Raw genomic sequence first — 25,282 nt, 5'->3', positions numbered from 1 at the left:
AACTATGCCTGTATTATAAGGTGGCAAATTGAGATGACACAAGATGCTTAGTACAGTGCCTGGCACATAGTAAGCGCTCAATAAAATATTGCTATTATTATTATTATTATTATTATACTGTAAGTATTGTATATTCAAACATGACAATTTATTTTTGGCAAAATTTTAATATTGATTCCCTTCAAAATATGGTATACGTGATGGTTTTAAAAGAAAGAATAAGAATTTTAATATTCTTCCTTATTTGCTAATAAGTGACACCTAAAACAGTTCCATTGTTCTTTCAGTAATTCTTTTATACTGTATTTATAATGTGATTACTATTGCATGATGTTGATTTACCTGGTGATTAGAGGTAATGACTTTTTGACATAAATGTATTCTAGTACTCTTGAAAATCCATCTACTTAGTCCCACTTTAAATATAATTAAGGCACTCTGATATAGGTAGTGATGATAAATCTGTATAGAATGCCTTCTTGACCACTAAATTTTTAGCTTAGTTTCCTTACAAATAATTGTGCAAGGCAAAGTATTCTTGATAGGCAAGGGAGATTCTTTACAACTGACTTCTGAACTTTTTGATACTTCATACATTTATCATGGAATTTAGGAATTTTTAAGGATTGGTATCTAGAAAATAGGGTATTCATCAAGACTTTGGTACTGTTATTTTAAAACTATGCATCTTTCATTGCTCATTCAATTTCAGACTACTGCCTACTAGTATTATTGCAATGGACTTCCATCACAAACCTTTTCTTTCAACTTTGAATATTTGGTATGCTAGGCACTATATGTGTGACTGTATGTGCCTAGTACTTGTTGGTACTTGGTACCTCTCTCCATGACTATCATCATCTTTGGTAGTGATCCACACATTGCCTTGTAAGAAGACCTACATGAATGCCTACTGTGTCTTTGATAGTTGTTTGATTTTTAAGTCATGGGCCATTCCCAGTGAACCTTACTAGTTTTGACTTATTGAGTTCTTTGTGTGCAATACATGTGCCAATTTCTGTCCTTGTAAGCATTTTCTAGTATAAATACTGAGGGACTTGAGGCTATACCTCAGCTTTCATCTCATATGGCTGTTACGTAAGTTCTAGGGAGTGAGATCAGAACTTTACATATATTTTTATGCATGAGATGACCCCACCAAATTATAATTTTCTTCATTTTCCCTGTCTACAGGGGTGGATTCTCTCTCTCTCTCTCTCTCTCTCTCTCTCTCTCTCTCTCTCTCTCTGTAAAAGTAAGTAATTTTCTAGCTCTAGCTTCTGACCATCATCTTCCATGACTGGGACTTAGGCCCAGGCTACTAATCTACTAATTTTGTCTCTGAATATAAGGGCCCCTAAACAATTGCCAGCCTTAACTCCTGATTTTCAGAATGTTATACAATATCTTTTGTGCCACTAGGCTCCAAAATGTTGCACCTGTACTCTTGCATGTGAATGCTAGTCTTGGATGTGCTTAAGTTTACTATACTCTAGGTTTGATATCTAGAGCTGGCTTGGCAAACTACAGCCTTTAGGCCAAATCCACCCACATACACATTTTAAAAATAATTTGTTTTAGTGGAATATAGCTCTAGCTGTAATTTTCCTTGTCTGTGTTTACACTAATAGCATAATTGAGTAGTTTCAGTAGAGACTATTAAATTTTAACAAACCAATCTTTTACAGAACATATTCGTCAAACCCTGATATAGAACCAAGTAATTTTTCTAGTTGAAGGTAGTACATATTCTTCGATAATTTTCATTCTACTGGTATTTATTCTGTCAATCCATAAATGCTAAAAAGTTAGTTTATTGAGATTGTGGAGATAGGTTCTAGCACATTCAAATTACTTTTTTTACTTGAACTTCCTGCTTCCTCTTTGTTATCTACTTGTTGTCCTTGTTTTCTTTTTAGTAGAAGAGATGTTGTGATCGTAAAAGCCTATGCGATGATTTAATTATCTTTTAATCTAATATCTACATCATAATACAAACATGGTCTTCTAATTTCTAAGATCAGGCCTTTCTATCTTTTAGTATCTCTAACTCGGGTCTTCTAAGTTCCACAAAGGACAATAGCTTGGATAACTTGATTTTCCTCACATTACAACATCCTTATTTTCTAGTCTCTGGCCTGAAGCATTTCCAGTTCTTGTGTTTTCTAATCTATCCAGTATATTAGAGTTGTTAAAAGCCTCTCATCTTCCAATATTTTTTATCAATACTTAAAGTTAAGCCCTGTCTTTTACAGTCCAAAGAAATACATTTCAGATCTTCTGTGGTCCCAATCACCCAACATTTCCTATTTGCAGGGTTTCTGGAGTCCATTTATTTCATAGCACCCAAATGTAGCTTTTCCAGTGTACTGTAGTGCATTTTTCAGTTATCAGATTATTATTATTATTATGTATTAATATCTTCTAAATCTTGATATAACAGTCTTTTTAAAAATCAAATTTATTAGTTGACTATTTCATGCATGTATACATAATGCATTAAGATTACTCATCTCTATCCTTTCTAATCTCCTTTTCCCTGTCAATTGTCATCTTCACTATAAATCTGTTTACTACACTCATATCTCTTTTGTTTTATGATCCACTGAGTTTAACAAGGGCCATCCATATAACCATGAGTGTGGAACTATCCTTTGGAGTATGGGAGGCTCACCAGAGTCACATCTGAAGACAGTGACTTCCCTTTTCCTAGTATAAGTAAGTAGCCAGTAGTTCCCTAAGGAAGAACAGGAACCCATTAGTCTTTTTCTCATCTGTGATTGACAAACCCCATCTTGTGATAGGCTCAGTAAAGGTAACTGCATTTATTGTGAGTTCATGATAGCAATGGCTTTGTCATGCCCAGAATATAGCATTTCATTGTCCTTTTCTCTGTCATCCCGCTCTTACATTCTTTCAACTCTGATAACGTCTTTTTATTGCCAGTTCTTCCCTGACAGGAACTCTCATTTTCTAACACTCAGGGTTCCATTATTCTGAACTCATAAATAACAGGATCTTCTAGCATCTAGAGCTCTTAAAATCTAGGGTTACCAAATCATTTAAATTTAATTCTTATAAATTATGTCAGTGTTTGGACAGGACTATGATAACGTTGAGGTTTTCTATTATCTCTCAATAGGTGGGGTTTCAAATTTGTGATTTGTAAATGTCCATGTCTTTTGTTATCCATAAAACTACTAATTAAGGGTTCAAAAATACAAGATATGTAATGCCTTGATTATCCAAGACTTCTAATATAGGGCTTTACCTATCAAATATGCAAATATTCAGGGCCTCCAAAATCTTTAATGTCCAATATAACCAACGTTTTCAAAAATTCAGTATTTCCAAAAATCCTATGCTTATGATGTTTCCAATATCTAGGGTTTCCAGTGGTGCCAGTATCAAGGTCTTCCAACATCTCCAGGTCTTCCAGCAACTGCAAGTCTTCCAACAATGTCAAGGTCTTCCAGACAATCCCGAACTTCCAGAATATGCCTGTCTTCCAGACAATCCATGTCGTCCAACAACCTCCAAGTCTTCCAGCAAATCCAGTCTTCCGTAAAATTCAGACCTTCCAGGAAAATCCATGTCTTCCAGGAAAATCCATGTCTTCCAGAAGAATCCACGTCTTCCAGTGCAATCTTTGTCTTCCAGAAAAACATGTCTTCCACAAAATCCAAGTCTTTCCATCAGTCCAAGTCTTCCAGAAAAATCCCACGTCTTCCAGCCAGTCCATGTCTTCCAGAAAAATCAGTGTCTTCCAGTGAATCTAGGTCTTCCAGAAAAATCCAGGTCTTCCAGATAATCTATGTCTTCCACCAGTTGAAGTCTTCCAGAAACTCAAGTCTTCCACTAAATCCAGGTCTTCCAATAGATCCATGTCTTCCAAGAACCTCCAGGTCTTCCAGCCAAGGTATGTCTTCCTGAAGATGTACGTCTTCCTGAAGATTGATGTCTTCCAGAAACTTCTCAGTCTTCCATATATTCATGTCTTCCAAATAATCTTGGTCTTCCAAATAATTCAGATCTTCCTGAAAATCCATGTCTTCCAGAAAATTTATGTCTTCCCAATATCTATGTCTTCCAGTAATCTTCTGGTCTTCCATCAATCTACATCTTCGAGAAAATCCATGTCTTCCATCAAATCCATGTCTTCCAGGAAGTCCATGTCTTCCAGGTAATCCATGTCTTCCCAAAAATCTACATCTTCCTGAAAATCCATGTCTTCCTGGAAATCCACGTCTTCCTGGAAATCCATGTCTTCCCAGAAATCCAAGTCTTCCAAAAAATCCAGGTCTTCCTGGAAATCCACGTCTTCCTGAAAATCCATGTCTTCCTGGAAATCTATGTCTTCCTGGAAATCCATGTCTTCCCAAAAAATCCAGGTCTTCCTGGAAATCCACATCTTCCTAAAAATCTACGTCTTCCTGAAAATCCATGTCTTCCTGGAAATCCATGTCTTCCCAGAAATCCAAGTCTTCCCAAAAATCCAGATCTTCCTGAAAATCCATGTCTTCCCGAAAAATCTACGTCTTCCTGAAAATCCAGATCTTCCTGGAAATCCACGTCTTCCCGGAAATCCAAGTCTTCCCAAAGAAGCCAGGTCTTCCTGGAAATCCACGTCTTCCTGAAAATCTACGTCTTCCCAAAAAATCCAAGTCTTCCTGGAAATCCATGTCTTCCTGGAAATCCATGTCTTCCTGGAAATCCAAGTCTTCCGAAAATATCCAGGTCTTCCTAGAAATCCATGTCTTCCTGAAAATCTATGTTTTCCTGAAAATCCATGTCTTCCTGGAAATCCACGTCTTCCTGGAAATCCACGTCTTCCCAGAAATCCATGTCTTCCTGAAAATCCATGTCTTCCCAGAAATCCAAGTCTTCCAAAAAATCCAGGTCTTCCTGGAAATCCACGTCTTCCTGAAAATCCACGTCTTCCTGGAAATCCACGTCTTCCCAGAAATCCAAGTCTTCCCAAAAAATACAGGTCTTCCCAGGAAATCCACGTCTTCCTGAAAATCCACATCTTCCTGGAAATCCACGTCTTCCTGAAAATCTACGTCTTCTTAAAAATCCATGTCTTCCCAGAAATCCAAGTCTTCCAAAAATCCAGGTCTTCCTGGAAATCCACGTCTTCCTGAAAATCCACGTCTTCCTGGAAATCCACGTCTTCCTGGAAATCCACGTCTTCCCGGAAATCCAAGTCTTCCCAAAAAATACAGGTCTTCCCAGGAAATCCACGTCTTCCTGAAAATCCACATCTTCCTGGAAATCCACGTCTTCCTGAAAATCTACGTCTTCTTAAAAATCCATGTCTTCCTGGAAATCCACGTCTTCCTGGAAATCCATGTCTTCCTGGAAATCCAAGTCTTCCCCCAAAATCCAGGTCTTCCTGGAAATCCACGTCTTCCTGGAAATCCATGTCTTCCTGGAAATCCACGTCTTCCTGGAAATCCACGTCTTCCTGGAAATCCACGTCTTCCCAGAAATCCAAGTCTTCCAAAAAATCCAGGTCTTCCTGGAAATCCATGTCTTCCTGAAAATCTACGTCTTCCTGAAAATCCACGTCTTCCTGGAAATCCATGTCTTCCTGGAAATCCACGTCTTCCTGAAAATCTACGTCTTCCTGAAAATCCACGTCTTCCTGGAAATCCATGTCTTCCTGAAAATCTACTTCTTCCTGAAAATCCACGTCTTCCTGAAAATCTACGTCTTCTTAAAAATCCATGTCTTCCCGGAAATCCACGTCTTCCTGGAAATCCACGTCTTCCCAGAAATCCACGTCTTCCTGGAAATCCACGTCTTCCCGAAATCCATGTCTTCCTGGAAATTCACGTCTTCCTGGAAATCCACGTCTTCCCAGAAATCCAAGTCTTCCAAAAAATCCAGGTCTTCCTGGAAATCCATGTCTTCCTGAAAATCTACGTCTTCCTGAAAATCCACGTCTTCCTGGAAATCCATGTCTTCCTGGAAATCCACGTCTTCCCGGAAATCCAAGTCTTCCCCCAAAATCCAGGTCTTCCTGGAAATCCACGTCTTCCTGAAAATCTACGTCTTCCTGAAAATCCACGTCTTCCTGGAAATCCATGTCTTCCTGAAAATCTACGTCTTCCTGAAAATCCACATCTTCCTGGAAATCCACGTCTTCCCGGAAATCCACATCTTCCTGGAAATCCACGTCTTCCCGAAATCCACGTCTTCCTGGAAATCCATGTCTTCCTGGAAATCCACGTCTTCCTGGAAATCCATGTCTTCCTGGAAATCCATGTCTTCCTGAAAATCTACGTCTTCCTGAAAATCCACGTCTTCCTGGAAATCCACGTCTTCCTGGAAATCCACGTCTTCCTGGAAATCCACGTCTTCCCGAAATCCACGTCTTCCTGGAAATCCATGTCTTCCTGGAAATCCACGTCTTCCTGGAAATCCACATCTTCCTGAAAATCCAAGACTTCCCGAAAAATCCAGGTCTTCCTGGAAATCCACGTCTTCCCAGAAATCAAAGTCTTCCCAGAAATCCAAGTCTTCCTGAAAATCTACGTCTTCCTGAAAATCCACGTCTTCCTGAAAATCCACGTCTTCCTGAAAATCTACGTCTTCCTGGAAATCCATGTCTTCCTGGAAATCCAAGTCTTCCCCAAAAATCCAGGTCTTCCTGGAAATCCACATCTTCCTGGAAATCCAAGTCTTCCTGGAAATCTATGTCTTCCTGAAAATCCAAGTCTTCCCAAAAAATCCAGGTCTTCCTGGAAATCCACGTCTTCCCAGAAATCCAAGTCTTCCCAGAAATCAAAGTCTTCCTAAAAAATCCATGTCTTCCTGAAAATCCATGTCTTCCTGAATATCTACATCTTCCTGAATTTCCACGTCTTCCTGGAAATCTGTGTCTTCCCAGAAATACAAGTCTTCCCAAAAAATCCAGGTCTTCCTGGAAATCCACGTCTTCCTGAAAATCTATGTCTTCCTAAAAATCCACGTCTTCCTGGAAATCCATGTCTTCCTGGAAATCCACGTCTTCCCAAAAATCCAAGTCTTCCCAAAAAATCCAGGTCTTCCTGGAAATCCACGTCTTCCCAGAAATCCAAGTGTTCCCAGAAATCTAAGTCTTCCCAGAAATCCAAGTCTTTCCAAAAATTCCATGTCTTCCTGAAATTCCACGTCTTCCTGGAAATCCATGTCTTCCCAGAAATCCACGTCTTCCCAGAAATCCAAGTCTTCTCTAAAAATCCATGTCTTCCTGAAAATCCACACCTTCCTGAAAAATCCACGTCTTCTCAAAAATCCGCAACTTCCCCAAAATCCACAGCTTCCCGAAAATCCACAGCTTCCAAAAAATCCATAGCTTCCCGAAAATCCACAGCTTCCCAAAAATCCACATCTTCCCAGAAATCCACGCTTCCTGAAAATCCACGTCTTCCTGAAAATCCACGTCTTCCTGGAAATCCCCGCCTTCCTGAAAATCCACGTCTTCCTGAAAAATCCACGTCTTCCCAAAAATCCACTTCTTCGGGAAAAATCCATGTCTTCCAAGGAGTACATGTCTTCCTACACCTCCAGGTCTTCCAGCATCTCCAGGGCTTCCAGCATCTGCCTGTCTTCCAACATTGCCACATCTTCCAACATCTGTGTCTTCCAATACCTTCAGGTCTTCCTGTAACTACCCAGTCTTCCATCAGCAGGCTCAATATCTGCACCTTCCAGTGTCTCCAGTGTATCTGTTTCTGATATTCAGGTTTTCCAGTGTCTTCCATATCCAGGTATTGAAAGTTGTTTTATAGTTATTTTTTCCAATATTTACCTAGTTTGGGGTTTTTTCAAATCTAGTCTTTCCATCTAAGTCTTTCTAGGTGCAGATATTTTTAGACTAACTTCCCAAATTAACTATCACTGCTTTTAGTAGAACTAGCTTCAGAATATTTAAAAGCATATTAGCTCTTACAGATCAAGTTTTAGGGGGCAACAGTAGTATTGTTTGTGACTTTTTTGAAATTAGAAAATGTATATTCTTTATAACGTTTAAAAGGTTGTGTTAAGAAAGAGGCTCTATAGAACTGATGCAGTAATTTTACAACTTAGGCAATGGTTATAGTTTTGATAGTCAACAATGTTCAAACACAAATGAAAATTTTTAATGGGAAGATTTTATGCTTAAAGACTAATTTTATAATCTATGTAAAGATAGTGGCATATATTGATTTATTTAGTCTGTTTTTAATATTTGTCCATATGTGGTAATAATAATAATAATAATAATAATAATAATAATAACAACAACAATAATGCAAAGCATTTGCTGTGTCCAGGCACCGTTCTAAGATCCTTACATGCATCAACTCATTTAATCTTCACAACTCATTGAGATAGGAGTTATTATTATCTCTGTTTTACAGATGAGGAAAGTGGTATATAGTGGTGAAGTAACTTGTCTAAAAAACAGAACTAGTAAATAAAAGAGCTAGGATTGAACCCAGCTAGCCTGCTTCTAAAATTCATGATTCTACCACTATGCTCTTTTTTTCATTGTAACTGATGATGAAAATCGGGATGAAAGTGAGGGGAACTAAAGTTTTATGGTTCCCAAATTGTATGTAGAATATTATAAAATTGCATGTGTCATATTTTAACCTGTCACTGTCTGAGCCTTATTTGAATCAAGTCATCCTAAAACCAGCTACTATACCACCCCCTTGCTCATGCACGTGAAAGTAGGTGCAAATATTTCCTGATACCATGTTAAAAGAAGGATACAGTGAGGTACTGAATTCAAATACACCTTACTTAGAATTACAGTCATAGCTTCATGCTTGGAATTTTAATGCCTGGAAATTTAACTTTCCTTTCCAGTTTAATACCTTGTCACTTACCATTCTCCAGTCTTAACCATGCTATCTGGATCACTTACTATTAGTTTGTTTTTGACCTCCAGGATCTTCATGCTTCTTCAAATATCACTGACTTCCTGGGTTCCTGATCATTCACTGCCTTGTATCCACATAATGGTAACTACAACTTAAATCCCAAGCTGCTGAGCTAGAGAGCTGTCTTTTTTTGATTCTCTAAGTCTCAAATCTCCTCAGGCACAGCTAGCAATGTTGCTACTCATGCCTCTTGTTGATATGAAAACATAAAAGACATATAATAAACTTATAGTTAGGCAAGTAATATCCGAAGATTTGCAGTCATCTGTGTGATAACAAAAGTAACAACAATAACAATTAAAATATCAATACATTTTGAATTAGAGTTGACAAAGTGCTATCACCTCATTTATTCATCCATTCATTCATAAATATTTATTGAGCACCAAATTTGTGCCAGGCATTTTTAATGGACCTTAAAATTATTTGAGGGTACTGATAATTTTCAGTTGTGGTAAAGGCATGGAGAAAAAAAATAAGTATAGGATGTTGTGAGAATTTTGAAAGTCAAGAAGACAAATTCATGCTGATGCTAAAGAATCTTTTTTGGGGGGTGTTACAGTAAGCTTGCAATTTAGATAATATAGGTGAATTTATATCAGTTTTACCTAATTAGAGCAATGGGTATGGGTTTAAGATGTTGTCCAAGCTTCTTTTTTTCCTTCACTTCCATTCTGCCTTAATCAGAAACATTGATAATTTGTAATTTTAAACATTTTATCCAAAGCATTTTCCTGATTATTTTTAATGTGAATAATGCAAGCTGGGTGTGGTACCTGCAATCTCAGCATTCTATGGACTAAAACAGGCAGAGTGAGAGTTAAAGGCCAGCTTGGCATGCATAAGGAGAGCTTGTCTCAAGAAAAGGTAGATAAGTTTTAAAAGACTGTGATGGCCAGGTAGCTAAAGCATTAGACTCAGAAAAAATATATAGATAATTCATACATAATGGTATTCCCTATAGTTACTGGCTATAACAAAATGAAAAAAAATTTCTAGATTTTGTGTGTGTGTGTGTGTGTGTGAGCACAGATTTATGTCCAGTTATATCATTGTCTGTGAGTGTATATGCACATGTGCAGGAGTAGAGAAATCATATACATACATATATATGAGTGTCATTCTTCAGAAGTCGTTTGCCTTGTTTATTTGTGTCTATTTGTGTCTTTTGTTGTTGTTTGTTTTGACCCAAGGTCTCTCACTGGTCTAGAGCTTTCAATTAGGCCAAGTGGTCCCATGTGTCCATATGTCTCTGCCTCCCTAGTGCTGGAATTAGAAGGGCATAACACTACATCTAGCCTTTTAAAAATATAACTCCTCATGTTTGTAAAGTATATGCTTTACTAAACGGGTTATATCCCCAGTCACTAGCTCTAGCTTTAAGGGAATAAAAAAGTAAATGTGTTGTTTATATATGCTATTTGTCATTAAAATATTTATGGCTTGTGCATTATGTAATGTTAGTTTCAAAATTAGCTCGATGATATAAAGTGTGACTTTAATTATTTTTCAAATATATGATCAGAGACAAATGGCCACCAGAGAATGTGAACTGGTTATTATAGGGTAAGAAGGATGTGTGGGATCTTCTTTTTTTATATTTCTACTGTTTTTCCCCATAGTATAACCATGCAAAAATTATGTTGAAGAAAAACATTTAATCAGTTGTATACAGTTTATTATTTATTTGCCTTTCTAAAATGTATATGTAACTTTTTTATTTCAAAACTTCAAAATATACAGAAATAAAATTAAAAAGCTTATTCTCAAATTTTCTCAGTTCTTACAGAAAATCATTATAAAGCTTTTGACATGTTCTTTCAGAATTTTCAGCATATTTTTCTTTTTAAAAATGGAATGAGTCCACTATGTAACCTAATATTTTACTTAATAAATTGTTAATTTCCACAAGAGTAAACTGTGATTTTATGTTAAATTTCTAATATAAAGTATATTTATTTCATTTCCTTTTAGTAGACATTATATTCCTTCCAACATTTCAGGATTATTAAAACATATTGTGATGAGTGTACAGACAGCACAAGTTGTACACTACCCAAACTGGCATCACATTACAATTCAGTTTGTACTATGGGAAAACTTGTTTACATATTATTTAGCTAAAGAATTAAAGTGAGAAGTCACTGATTCAAAGATTGCTAACTTCAATGTGTTTTTTCACAGAAAAACTTACAAGCAATCCAGATGTCAAAAATTGAGAGATGGATAAGAAAAAACTATATGGTAGTTACTTTCTAGAAGTTCCAGTTTACACCTGGAAGAATTACTGAAATGCTACCACGTTCACAAGGTAGTATCAGTAAAATGAACAGTCACATACAAATATATATATATATATATATATATATATATATATATATATATATATATATTATTCATGGCTCGTAGATGGGAAATGGCATATGTATCTTCAGAAAAGGAATCAGAATATACCTCCTAAAATTTTAGCAGAAAAAATTCCAAATGGAGGCCAAGTTCAGCTTATATTTATTTTTATTAAAGAAACAATGGCTCAGTCAGTAAAGTAGCTGCCACACAAGCATGATATCTTGAGTTTAGATGCCCAGCCCCCACATGAAAATGGCATTATCTATCTGAAAACCAATTGTTGAAGGAGATTGGTAGAGGTAGGTAGATCCTTGGAGCTCATCAGCCAGTGTAGTAGCTTTGATAAGTTCCAAATTCATTAAGAGACCCTGTCTTAACAAGTAACATGAAGCCTGAACATAGAAGATGCTTGAAATGCAAGTGTTCACAATACATGTATAGCTGCATGCACATGTGCACATACTCACATGATGCTTATAATAATTGGTAAGCAGGGGCAATAATACATAGAGTAAAAGCAGAAAGCATTCCTTTCCTAACACTACTGCATAGAAATAGCTACGATTATTTGACTCTTCTTACTAATTTATCTATTAATGTCAATCTATTGTTGAGTATTTCACAGAATAGAATTATTATATATAGTTACATAACATATAAATAGAATTAATATTGTAAAACTTCCTGCTCTTTAGAAAGTCATTTTGCTGCATTAATTATTATTAGGTTCTTTTTGATACATGATAGTCTTAATGTTTTTTTCTTCTGCTTTGGGTGTTTGTTTGTTGTTTTTGGTAGCATAATCATTTCCTGTTTCCAGACTTCCAACCTTCTCTGTTACTTTGTTTCTAGTGTCCCCCTTTTGAAATAACACCTAATACAGTATTTTTACCTTCTAACAAAGTCAGCTTGTATTGATAATTGAAGCATTGAGCTGCTTTCCATGTGGTCTGTCTCTTGATAGTCCACATCTTCATCGCTTCTCCTCAGAGTGCTGGAACTGTGAAAACAAAAGGAAATTCTGCAATCGTATTTCTTCTGAGAATGTTTACCTTTTGATTCATAGTTTTAAAGTTCACATTAATTACATTTGGTACTGATTTATTCTTTTATTTTGGAGTTTTGTCAGTTTTTCCTTTCTGCATTTGTCAGAGTGTATGACTTCTTTTTAATTTTCTGTTTTGCAATTATAATAAATTGTTGAATTGTTCCCTTCCTCCCTCCAAACCCTCCCATATTCCACTGTCCTTCTCCTTCAAAGTCATGACCTCTTTGTTTATTAATTGCTATAATTTGCATATATATACATATATACATAGATATCCCTAAATACAACCTGTTCACTCTGTATAATGCTACTTGTATGTTACTTTTTAGGGCTGAACTACATGTCAATGGATTTCTTTTATCTACAATTATTTAAAAGTTTGAAGTGTCACTTTTATTCTAATATAATTATATTGATATATATGTATTTATTTATATATTTTTATATTGTAACTTTCGAGGTGAAGTTTTTAAAATAAAAATGGAGAAAGTATCTTATCTTAAATGTGTCAAGTGTTGGTTCTTTTTCATTCCTTTGTGGGTTCTTATCATACAAGTTTTGTTTTTTACAATTGTTTATTACACAGAGTAGAACATGTAATGCAGCACATGTGCGGAGCTCAGAGGTCAACTCATCTTATCAGCCTTTGTCCATCCCTCACTGCTCCTGTCCATTCTGTTTACTACTGCCAGATTACTCTCCACAAGGGTAATGATAAGCATCTTAAAATACCTGTTTCTTAATGAAATATGAGCATCCACGTCCTCTGTAACCCTCATAATATACCCATATCTGTTTTAGCCTTGCTTATGAATCATCTATGTGCCTTGGTTTCTTTCCTATCTCAAACATCAGTATTTGTTCCTTGTTTTATTTAATTCATTTGTTCTCTACTTTTTTTTTGAAGCTGGTATGTGTGTGTATGGTGTGGTGTGGTGTGTGTGTGTGTGTGTGTATAAGAGAGAGAGCATTTGTGTGCCTGTGTGTGTGTATTTGGCAATACTTAGGGCATTTTTCTTTTTATTCTTTTACTAGTTTTCTGAAAGTGGATGTTTAAGTTTTCAGGGAAGCTGGAATATTTTGATCACAAAATGGTTGGAAGAAACATCATTTTTCTTTACCCTGAAACAGTCAAATATTTGACGTGTATCAAAAAAGAGACATTTTGACCATATCTTAAAGTAGCCGTTCGCCTTAAAACAAAGGTTTCATTCCACCCTGAGGAACAGTGCTGACTTTCTTTACTTCTGTTGATACCTTTCCTCAATTTCTCAGTTTCTCTACTCTGCTAGGGCTTCATAGCACAAGAATCTCCATCTGCCACTTTCCTTAGAGGTGCCTGGGTCATGCCAGCACTTAATCCTGGACCATAAGTTCCTTCCAAAGTTTCTGTCAGCTACTCTAAGCTCAAGGCCTCTCCAAAGTCTCTGATTTGATTTCAGTCCATGCCACCTGTCTTCTCATGGAATGAAGCCAAGGACTCAGGACCTTAAAAACAGTAACATTTTCTGACAAATACCATGAATTAGTTTTATCTTGCCCTTACTCCTATAGAATAAATTTTCCAGCATATTTGGGCTTGTACTTCTCCCTCTACCATTTCCTACAACATGGGAGTTGTAGGTGTAGTTCCAAGCACTAGTTTCCTAAACAATTATAACTACATACCCCTCAGAATCTTAGGCACCAAGAGAAGCTTTGCTGAGACAAGAAAACTCCAAACTTTGGGAGCTTGCTTCAATGAGAATCAGGATTCCTTGTTGATGCTAGCTTAGACTTGTTCTCCAGGGTTGACAGAATTTTAACATGGACAGGAGGCATTTTTAAGACTTCTTAAGGTCAATAGGATGGAACTGGCCTGCCTGGAAGGTCACATAGCAACAGGTATAAATATAGGGAGTTCATAAAGGGTGCCAACATTACAATCTGCCACTGTTCTCTCTCCCTTTTTCGAGTGGATCTTGTCTGTCTGTTGTTCCACATAGAGAATGCATTGTTTCCTTCCCAAGAACCTCATTGGTTCTTCATATGGTGGACAAACAAGAATGAAATGGGAGTAGACAACCACAAAAGCATTCAAAAAGAAGAATGCAAGTCAGATAACAGTCAGTGGTCATTAATAATTTAAAATGAGGATTGTGAGGGACAGATGGGCCATGATTGCAGTATAGTTCTAATCACTGTAAGGGGCACTGTTGTTCATTCTTGAACCTTGGCATTGCCATCTGAGAACATCAAAGACATTTCTCCCCATTGTCTTTGGCCATTTCTAAAGCATGCTTCTCAGCCTGCGTTCTGTTCATACAAAGTTGAGAACCCAGATGTGTTTTTGCTTTAGAATTCCTTTCTCCTCGTTGGTCTAAGTATAGTGTCTAGGAAACACTTTTACCAATATAATCAATTTTCATGAGCTTTATGAATATGAGTCTTCACTGGACAGAATCTTCAGTCACAACCATTTTAAGGTTTTGAAGTTACCATTATGTTTATGTCCACCATTTCTGTTGATTTAGGTCCAGCACCAGTAAGTTTATTGGAAATTCTTTTGTCTACCTACTACCTTAATTCACTTTGAGACATTATCACAATGTCTTATAATTAGAGTTTTTTGTTTGCACATATGCCTGTGCACCACATATATGCCAGGAGCCCAAGGATGTCAGAAGAGGGTGTCAGATCCTCTATAACTCAAGTTACAAACTGTTGTGAGCTACCATTTTGCAGAAGCAGCCATGGCTCTTAACTGATAAACCATCTCTCTAGCACCTTTTTTATTTTGAGTTATTTTACTTTAATATGGTGCTTTTGATTTATAGCTATCTTCTTTTTAAATACTTTATTAATTTTTTAATTCATTTTACATACCAATCACAGTTCATCCTCTCTTCCCATCTTCAGCTTCCCCCACCTTCCCTTCACCCCACATCCACTCCTCGGAAATGCTAAGGCCTCCCATGCGGAGTCAATAAAGCCTGACATATCAAGTTGAAGCAGGACCAATGCCCTCCCCATTGTATCTGGGCTGAACAAGATATCCCTGCATAGGGAATAGACTCCAAAAAGCCAGCTCATGCACTAGGAATAAATCCTGGTTACACTGCCAGGGACCAAACAAACAGACTAAGCCACACAACTGTCACCCACATGAAGAAGGCCTAGTTAGGTCCCATTCAGGCTCCCTAGCTGTCAGTCCAGTGTCCACGAGCTCCCACAAGCTCTGGTCAGCTGTTTCTGTGGGTTTCCCCATCATGATCTTTACACCCTCCCCCACTTTTATAATTTCTCCTTTCTCTCTTTAACTGGAGTCTCGGAGGTCAGCCCATTGCTTGGCTGTGGATCTCTGCATTTGTTTCCATCAGTTGCTGGATGAAGAGCCTATGGTGACAATTACGGTAGTCCTTAACCTGATTATGGGAAAGGACAGTTCAGGCACCCTCTCCATTATTGCTAGAAGTCTTAGCTGGGGTCAGCCCCTTATTTTGCAACTTATGAAGCTTTGGATCTTTTATATCATCTCTAAATTTTGCTTGTAAACTGGCCAGTTGTTTCTTCAACTCATATTTAACTTGTACTTTATCTCACACAGCTGGGAGTGTCCAAGGGAAATTTGCAAAGTGCTGCATGAAGATCTCCTGAGGCAAACTGAGAATTTCATTAGACAAGTTTTCCATTTCTAAACTGTCCTCAAACAACAGCCCTTTCAGTCCAGTGCACTAGAGGCCGCTGCATCCATGTTAACCATTGCCCTGCAACATTTTAGACTTTGCCATTAGTTTTCTAGTTACTACTTGCTCTCATGCCCCACAGATAATTTTTCATAGTAATTTTAGCCTTTATTAGCATGCCTTAAATGTACATGTTATTAGAATTCAGCATGACTGTGTCTCAATGAAACCCAGTCTTCATTGACTTCCCCACAGATTTTGAAAAGTCATCACTTTTTACACTGAGGAATGTAGGGATAAGTCCCACACCTTAAGGGGGCGTGTTCGCCTCCGGCTAATGTTTACCTATAAATCTGGCAAGCGTGCTCACAGCGCTTGCTTCTGCTTTCCTGGTCTCCGTGGGAATGGTGGTTCTGTAAGTCTATTTCCCCATTAAAGCTGTATATATTTTTACAATCTGTCTGCATTCATTTACGCCCTTACATTTTGGCGTCCAACCTCGGGCTATCCCCCCCCACTCAAGTGCCTAGCCTGCTAGCTAACACAGCACGCTCCCGGGTGCCTTTTTTTAGTTAGTAACTCGGTCCCCAGTGCCGAGTCTGAGATACACTCGGCCACACAGGCCCATTCTGCTCCGCCTGCTCACCGGTTGTGCTGGCACACGCTTTTAATGCCAGCACTTGGGAGGCAGAGGCAGGTGGATCTCTGTGAGTTTGAGGCCGGCCAGGCGGTGGTGGCGCAAGCCTTTAATCCCAGCACTCAGGAGGCAGAGACAGGCGGATCTCTGGGAGTTCGAGACCAGCCTGGTCTACAAGAGCTAGTTCCAGGACAGGCTCCAAAACCACAGAGACCACCACTGGCAGGAACCGGTCATTGCAGGTAAAAAAATTTTCTTTTATAAATAAAATGTCTGAACACGTTACTATTCAAGAATTTAATTGTACCATGTGGGAGATTTTATAAGAGGTGTCTATCACCCCACATCTATGGATCCTTCTGGGATTCGTAATTTTCATTGGCAGTAAATGGTTTGATAACAGAAATATGATAAAGTCTTTACGAGACGAATCCAGGATTCTTAAGGCAGAGATTGAATGCTTAAAAACAATTGAGAATGACAGCAATCTTCTCAAGAATCAGTTTGAAGTCCTCCAGGAAGAGAACAGATCTTTGTTTAACATGACTCGATCAACCAAGCAAAATTTTAAAAAGGTACAAGCTGATGTTAAGGAGAAATTCATTACTATGGAAGAGGGAACAGCTGATTTGGATCGTAAGCTTCAGTCCCTTTCAGTAGGAACTGAAACATTAGTGGCTGATATTAAGGAGAAATTCATTACTATGGAAGAGGGAACAGCTGATTTGGATCGTAAGCTTCAGTCCCTTTCAGTAGGAACTGAAACATTAACTGAGAGAATCAAAACTGCTGAATGTGACAATCGGATTTTGTCTAAAGCTTATGACAGATTGGCGGAAAGATTGTCAATACAAGAAGGCACGGTTTATGCCATAAAAATTATGTCCAAAGATGAGATGTTATCTCTAATGGACAAACTTCATACTTTAGAATCCTCAATGAAGGCTTTGGAACATAATTCTGGACAGGAGATTCAGACATTGCAGAAGGCAATGGTGAATAGAATTGAAAAGATTGAGGAATTTCTGAATTCTGATGAAGAAGAGCAAAGGGTAGAAAGGCAAATTTTAACTACATCTGTGGGTAAATCTCTCTGGGACAATTTCCACAAAGCTCTACCTACAGCTCTACTTGCCTTTCCAGGAATAACAACAGAGAAGGTGATTGGTTCCAGAAACCCTAGGGTCATCAAGGAAGATACATGGGAGTCTGTCCATATGAATGATCTCAAAGAAATTAAACAGGCTGTCATGACTTTTGGGATGCACGCCTCTTTTGTTAAAGAGATGCTAAAATCTTGGGCCACGACAAGCGGAGCAACCCCCTCGGACTGGCTCCAGCTGAGCTCTGCAGTACTTGAGAGTGGACTGCAATTGAAATGGACATGCTTATTCAGGCAAGAGGCTAGACTTTTAGAACAGCAGGAAAAAGCGAAGGGAATTGACATTTTCCTAGATAAAATTCTAGGTGAAGGGCTCTTTTCTGACCCCCAGGAACAAGCTAATTTGGATGAAAACACACTCTCCATGTGTACTACAGCAGCCTTAAGGGCTTGGGACAGGGTACAAGACCCAGGACAGAGAATGGAATCATTTGTTAGAGTTAAACAGGGTCAGAGAGAACCCTTTAGTGACTTTTTACAAAGACTAACTAAGGCTGTACAAATAGGGATATCTGACCCAGAAGCAAGATGTATAATGATTGAGTCTTTGGCTTATGAAAATGCAAATGTGGAATGTAAAAGGATTTTGGGGCCTTTAAAGCTCAGATCAGCGCCCTTGGAAGAATGGGTCTTGCATACACTGAATGTTGATACATTTGATTATGGCACTGAAGCATGGGTAGAAGAAGTAATTTCCAATGGTAAAAGGAGACACCAGAATACCAAATGTTTTAATTGTGGCAAAATGGGTCATATGAAAAGGAATTGTAGACAATGGATTTTCAGAAATAACAATAATGCATCTTCTAGAAATAACAGAAATGGGAGGACTCAGCCTTCAGGTTTATGTAGACGATGTGGAAAAGGCAGACATTGGACAAATGAGTGCAGGTCTACAAGAGATAGACAAGGCAACCTGATACAAATGGGAAACGTGAGAGAGGGGACTCACAGGCCCCCATGGCAAACATGGTTAAGTCATTTCCAGTTTCTACAGAGAATGTGCCTCGTCAGGACTATTAGGAAGCCCCATGCCTACTGTTACAAGCAATAATGATCAGAAAGATAAGTTATGTGTGTTTTGACAAACTTCTATAAATGATCAAAGACCTAAACTGAGAGTGTGTGTAAATAGCATTTTTATTACTGGTCTGCTGGACACAGGTGCGGATGTAAATATCATTACCCCAGAATCTTGGCATCCGTATTGGCCTCTTCAGAATGTAAATGTTCAGCTCCTGGGAATTGGAACCCTATCTTGAGTAAGGCAGAGCATGACATGGGTTGAATGTATGGGGCCAGAGGGACAAATAGGAAAATTAAGGCCATATGTAGCCAATATTGCAATAGGTCGTGACCTATTACAACAATGGAATACCCAAATTAACATTCCTGCTACTTCTAGAGCCTATATTTCTGAGAATAATATTAAAAGATATTACAAACGGAGAAAACCAGCCATTCGGGCTGTACAAGAACAAGCAATTGATGTCTCTTCAGAGATACCAACAGCCTTGCCTCTAAAATGGTTGACTGAGAAAGCAATATGGACAAAGCAATGGCCTTTAGCTGAGGAAAAGTTACAGGCTTTAGAACAGCTGGTACAAGAACAATTAGATGCTGGACATACAGAAGAATCTACCAGCCCTTGAAATTCTCCTGTATTTGTGTTTAAGAAAAAATCAGATAAATGGAGAATGATGACAGATCTCAGGGCCATCAACAAGGTTATTCAACCTATGGGCCCTCTGCAATCTGGAATTCCTTTACCCTCTTTATTACCAAAAGGATGGCCTCTCGTAGTTATTGATTTAAAGGATTGTTTTTTCACTATACCTTTACAAAAAGAAGATAGAGAAAAAATTGCCTTCACAGTGCCTACTTATAACAATTCTCAACCTTCGAGGAGGTACTACTGGGCCGTCCTCCCCCAGGGTATGTTAAATAGCCCCTCCCTGTGCCAATATTTTGTGAACCAACCATTGCAAATAATACGCAAGAAATTTCCCAAATCTATAGTATACCATTACATGGACGACATTTTATTATCCGATTCAAACATGGATACCTTGAACAGACTGTTTGAAGAAATAAAGATACTTTTACCTAAATGGGGATTGCAAATTACTCCTGAGAAGATTCAGAATGGAGATTCTGTTAATTATTTAGGTTATAAAATAGGTTTGCAAAAAATTAAGACACAAAAGGCACAAATTAGGAGAGATCACCTACGGACTCTCAATGACTTTCAAAGACTGTTAGGAGACATTTCCAGTCTACGACCAGCTATTGGGATAATACCTGATCTAATAATTCATTTGAACAAAACCTTGGATGGTGATAAAGATTTAAACAGTCCCAGAGAATTAACAGCTGAAGCAGAAAAGGAACTGACAATGATTGAGGAAAAATTACAACAGACACATGTGGACAGGGTAAATCCAGAGCTCGATTGTATTCTCGTCATACTACCATCAAAAATTTCTCCTACAGGAATTTTAATGCAGAGAGATGATATTATCTTGGAATGGATCTTTTTACCACATAAACCAAGTAAGAAACTGAAAACTTATGTGGAAAAGGTCTCTGAGTTAATTATAAAAGGCAAGCTGAGACTTCGTCAACTAGCAGGCATAGACCCAGCGGAAATTATATTGTATTATATATATATATATTGTATATATTTATCATATTGCAGTGTACATTTCTACCCCTGATTAAGATACTTATATAATGTTTATATATTGATATATATTTACCATATTGCAATATATATTTGTACAGTGTTTATATTTGGAGGTCATTATCTTCATTTGTTACACAGTTGTTTATTGTCTTAGTCTTTACGTTAGATAGATATTGAGAATTATATAGATTAATAGTCATCTAAGTTTGTCATTTATAATTAGACTAATCAGGTTCTTTAGATATATAGAGATTATACTCAGTATAGATAGATAATCTTCAACCTCTTCAAAGAGCTGTAGAAAATGGCCTTTAATCTAACTCAGAGTTTTGTGATAGTGAGACACAATTGCTCCTGGCAACACCGCTCTATTCCAGAGAGAATGTTGAGCACCAAAGACACTCCACCTGGAGCCTTTCTTTTTGGCAGAACTGGCCTTTGGGCAAAGAAATGCCCATACCTCAACCACTGACAGAGATACAGAGCGTGCATCAATGGATAAAACAGGACTGTAATATCCTGCCAAGACAGGGTAAGATAGTTTAAAAGTTCCTTGCCTTTAATAATGATATGTCATTTATGTTAGGCCTTAGCCAAAGTTGGTTGAATCAACATTGCAAACGAGACTTTGGGTGATTGCCCAGGTAGTCAGTTGTCTCTGTCAATTGTTGCACATTTTGGATATATCTTGTTTGTTAAGCAATATTTAGTCCCTTCTCAGATCTTTGACAGAGTTGAAGATTATATAATTGTAGTTACTCTCTACATTATTTAGACTCCTTGAGATAGAATGTTTAGCAAAACTTTTGTTCTCAATATTGCTTGTTATGTTTATTATTTGTTATTATTGTATATAGTTGTATTTGGTTTAGTTCTGTCTTATTTAGACAAAAGGGGGAGATGTAGGGATAAGTCCCGCCCCTTAGGGGGCGTGTTCGCCTTTGGCTAATGTTTACCTATAAATCTGGTGAGCGTACTTGCAGAGCTTGCTTCTGCTTTCCTGGTCTCCGCAGGAATGGTGGTTCTGTAAGTCTATTTCCCCATTAAAGCTGTATATATTTTTACAATCTGTCTGCATTTGTTTACGCCATTACAGAGGAAGACTTGGTTAGCCCTTAACTTCCACCTAAAAGAGAGAAACATGGTAACTACATTTTTGTGTGAATTAGTTCACTTCGCATAATGTTCTCCACTTAGTTCAGTCCTTCTTACTGTGGATGAAGTGGTTAATTGTTTATGGCCTGCAATAATTTAACTTTGACAATAAAGATAAACATGGACAGAAAGGGAATGTATATAAAACGATATTATGCAAACAAATCAGAACTGAGCAGAAATAGCTATTCTTATATCAGACAGATTTAGAGACAAAAAACTCTAAAAAGAGACACAGTTGTCACATAATTTTCAATGAACAAATTCAACTGGAAGTTATAGCAATTGAAAATGTACTAAGTACACTTATTACTAGAGTATTCAACTTTATAAAATAAATATTGGATATAAAGGGAGACATATATTTAGAACAGTCGCAGTGGGAACTTAAACAACACCCTTTTATATATATCATCCACATGAACTCTCACAATGAAACTTCAGAATTAAATTAGACTATGCGACAATGGGTTGTCACATAATTCAGATTTTTTTCTTGGCAGCACCCCACATAATTGAAAAACTCGGTATCACTTATCAATTGATATGAATTTACCTTAGAACTTACTGTCATTAAGTAACCATTTATTGCTGCAAGCAGGTATGGAGATTGGTGGAGAATATTTTGTGATCTTAACTGACGTGGACCGCTGCCTCTACCCTGTGAATCAGGAGAGCCTCACTGTACATATCTCTAACACACACATACACACACACACACACACACGGAGGGGGGAGGGAAGGAGAGAGAGAAGGAAGAGAGTAAAAGAATGTTATCTGTCTCTAGGTTGACCTTAGCTGTTCTTATCTGGGACAACTGAGCTTTGTCCCATATGTTTTGTGCTGGCTTAGGCTTATCCTCACGACTTCCCAGAGGATTTAGAAATGAACAAGTTCTCATAATGCCTACAGATGGAGTTGGAACACCATCACTTCTCCACACTCGAGTGACTAAAACAATTTACAAGGTCAATTCTTATTCAAGGTTGAAGAATCAAATGTCACTTTCTGATGGGAGGATCTAAAAAGTCACATTTTAAGGCATGTACATTAACAGGGGCCAGAAAGGCAGTCAAGAAAATTCATAAAGTACTACTGTGTATGATTTAACTGAACATCCAGACAGGCTTGTCAGATTCTGGTCTTTGTACTAGGACATAGGAAAGGTCAGCAATTTGTTCTTAACTTTCCATTTAGAGTGACCCCCTTCCACTGCTACCAGTACCCTAGAGCAGGTCAGATTGTGGCTCCAATTTCAATCTGCCTTCCAGTGTGGTTTTACTTGGTAACTATCTTTCCAGGACTTGATTCTCTGCAAAGTTTTTTCATTTTAGCCCAAATCTTCCCCTCCCTACTGTTCTCTATATACCTGTAAGAGAGGAAGCTTCAAGGGCAAGTCACTTGCTATTGGCTGACCTTCTCATCTATTTTTGATTGCCTTTCCAACAAATACCTTTATGTAAAAGCCAATTCACAATACCTGTTGGGAAATTTCCTCAACTCGGAAAACCACTTTTGCTTTTAACTTCTGGTCCCTTGAAAAGCATTTTTGTTTAAAGAAGGGCAGAGTGCTTTTCAGCATGGTACTGCCACCTATGTATCTTGTTCTTGTCTAGGTTGCCACAGATGTCAAGATTTAAGGCCAACATTTTAACATGACACAAAAGTGAAGAGGGAAACCCCCCAAAGACTTCTAGTCATGGAATGAAAGTCTGAAAAAATTCTGGGCATCTTTCCAGCTGTTTCTTATTTGAAACAACTGTCAACCATCATAGTGGCTTAATTATTAAAAGAAATGTTGGAGACACAGTAGCTGGCAAACTAATATTTTATCTAAATTGTTTCAAGATAATTATTTTTGCATATAGAAAACATATTATTCCTCTTTCTTTAAATATAAAACATAATAATCACTTAAGATATATTTGTACAAATCACTGTACTGTTGTCGGGGTTTCTGTCCTGCCTGGTTTCCATAATTGTTAAGTCCCAAAGAAATTACACAGAGGTCTATATTAGCTATAATCTGGTTGGCCCATTAGCTCAGGCTTCTTATTAGCTCTTATAACTTATATTAGCCCATTATTCTTGTCTATGCTGGCCACGTGACTCGGTACCTTTTCCAGCCAGGCAGTCACATCTTGCTTCTGTGGCTGGGTCAGGACTGCATAGGAATAGGGTTCCTTTTTCCCCAGCATTCTCCTGTTCTCATTAACCTGCCTCTACTTCCTGTCTTGTTGTCTGGCCTATACTTCCTATCTGGCTACTGGCCAATCAGCATTTATTTAAAATACAATTGACAGAATAAAGATCATTGTCCCACACTACTGTACTCCATGTCTATAAGTCTCTTTCAGATTAGTGCTGCCAAAACAACTGTTCTGTGTGTCGAAGCATAATATCCACAGTTCTAAAAACACAAAATTTGATCTTCCCCTTTCAATTAAAATATTTTTGCAACACTCTCATCGTTTCTCTCTACCAAATCTTATGCACATTTTACTATTTGGAACCAACTGATTCCATTTAAGGGAACAGTTGATTAAATCCATGATTACATAGTCTCTTCCTCCAAAGAAAATTCCAGAATGATTTAACAATTCCATGCCATGGATTATTGAACTCTACACAGTTTATCTCAGATCACCAATAGTTCTTTAATTTTACTAACTTCCCCCCAAATCTGATAGTGGTAGTGGTATGTTTTAGTAGTCCAGATCCAGATTGAACGTCTATTTCAGAATTAGAATGGTGGAAAGAGATAACATACAAAACACCCATGTACACATATGCACTAGGATTAAATATACTAGTCTGTTTTCTGTCACTATATCAAATAACTGCAAACTGGACACTATACAGAAAAGAGGTCCAAGGACATGCTGATGGTATTTGCTTGGCTCTGGTGAAGGCTTTCTTGAAATTTTTTCAACAACATGCATGCATTGTAGTGGGGTTGCAAGCAAAATGAGAGGTCACATATGATGGAGGTGGGTCTTGTATTAATCTGTTGCTTTCATTGGTTAATTAATAAAGAAACTGCTTAGGCCCATTTGATAGGCCAACCCTTAGGTGGGTGGAGTAGACAAAACAAAATGCTGGGAGAAAGAAGCCAAGTCAGGAGTCGCCATGATTCTCCCACTCCAGACAGACGCAGGTTAAAATCTTTCCTGGTAAGCCAGTTCGTGGTGTTACATAGAATATTAGAAATGGGTTAGATCAATATGTAAAAGCTAGCCAATAAGAGGCTGGAACTAATGGGCCAGACAGTGTTTAAAAGAATACAGTTTCCATGTAATTATTTTGGAGCATAAGCCATGCGGGCGGCCGGGTGCCGGGGACGCAGCCCCGCCGCTCTTATTACAACACACATAGGACAATAATCAAGATACCAAGCAGGAATCTGACTTGTTATATATATATAATAAACTATTCTCATAGAATCTAACTCATTTCTGAAAGATTTATGTCATCTCAGGAGCATAGTATCAATTCTTTCACTGAAGGAGAGACCCCAATGTCTTAATTATCTTTCATTACGCTGTACTGCATAAAAGCCACACCAGTTCTAAACCATTCCATTGGGAACCAACTAAGCTCCAAGAAAAGTGAGCTTTTGTAGGACACATTAAAGTTATGTTAGAACTAGTTATGACCATAAT

At 37.7% G+C, this 25,282-nt stretch overlaps 1 protein-coding gene and 2 pseudogenes across 1 annotated transcript; all 3 read right to left on the bottom strand.

The window, feature by feature from the left end:
• Positions 1–3,694: 3,694 nt before the first annotated feature.
• On the bottom strand, positions 3,695–4,638 carry LOC130867278 (cerebellar degeneration-related antigen 1-like; annotated as a pseudogene).
• A 421-nt stretch (positions 4,639–5,059) lies between these two features.
• Positions 5,060–5,659, bottom strand: LOC130867491 (cerebellar degeneration-related antigen 1-like). Its single transcript, XM_057759532.1, has one exon. The coding sequence runs from the start codon at positions 5,657–5,659 to the stop codon at positions 5,060–5,062; it is 600 nt and encodes a 199-aa protein (XP_057615515.1).
• A 60-nt stretch (positions 5,660–5,719) lies between these two features.
• On the bottom strand, positions 5,720–23,818 carry LOC130867490 (uncharacterized; annotated as a pseudogene).
• Between the last annotated feature and the right edge of the window lie 1,464 nt (positions 23,819–25,282).

The sequence above is a fragment of the Chionomys nivalis genome, chromosome X, assembly GCF_950005125.1.
Source record: "Chionomys nivalis chromosome X, mChiNiv1.1, whole genome shotgun sequence".
NCBI classification, from domain to species: Eukaryota; Metazoa; Chordata; class Mammalia; order Rodentia; family Cricetidae; genus Chionomys; species Chionomys nivalis.
The sequence above is the reverse complement of the archived record's forward strand: the minus strand, read 5'-3'. Positions and strand labels throughout refer to the sequence as shown.

What these genes read in the sequence shown, in the direction of transcription:
- LOC130867491 (XM_057759532.1), bottom strand. Translation starts at nt 5,659, where the DNA reads ATGGATTTCCAGGAAGACGTGGATTTTCAGGAAGACGTAGATTTTCAG.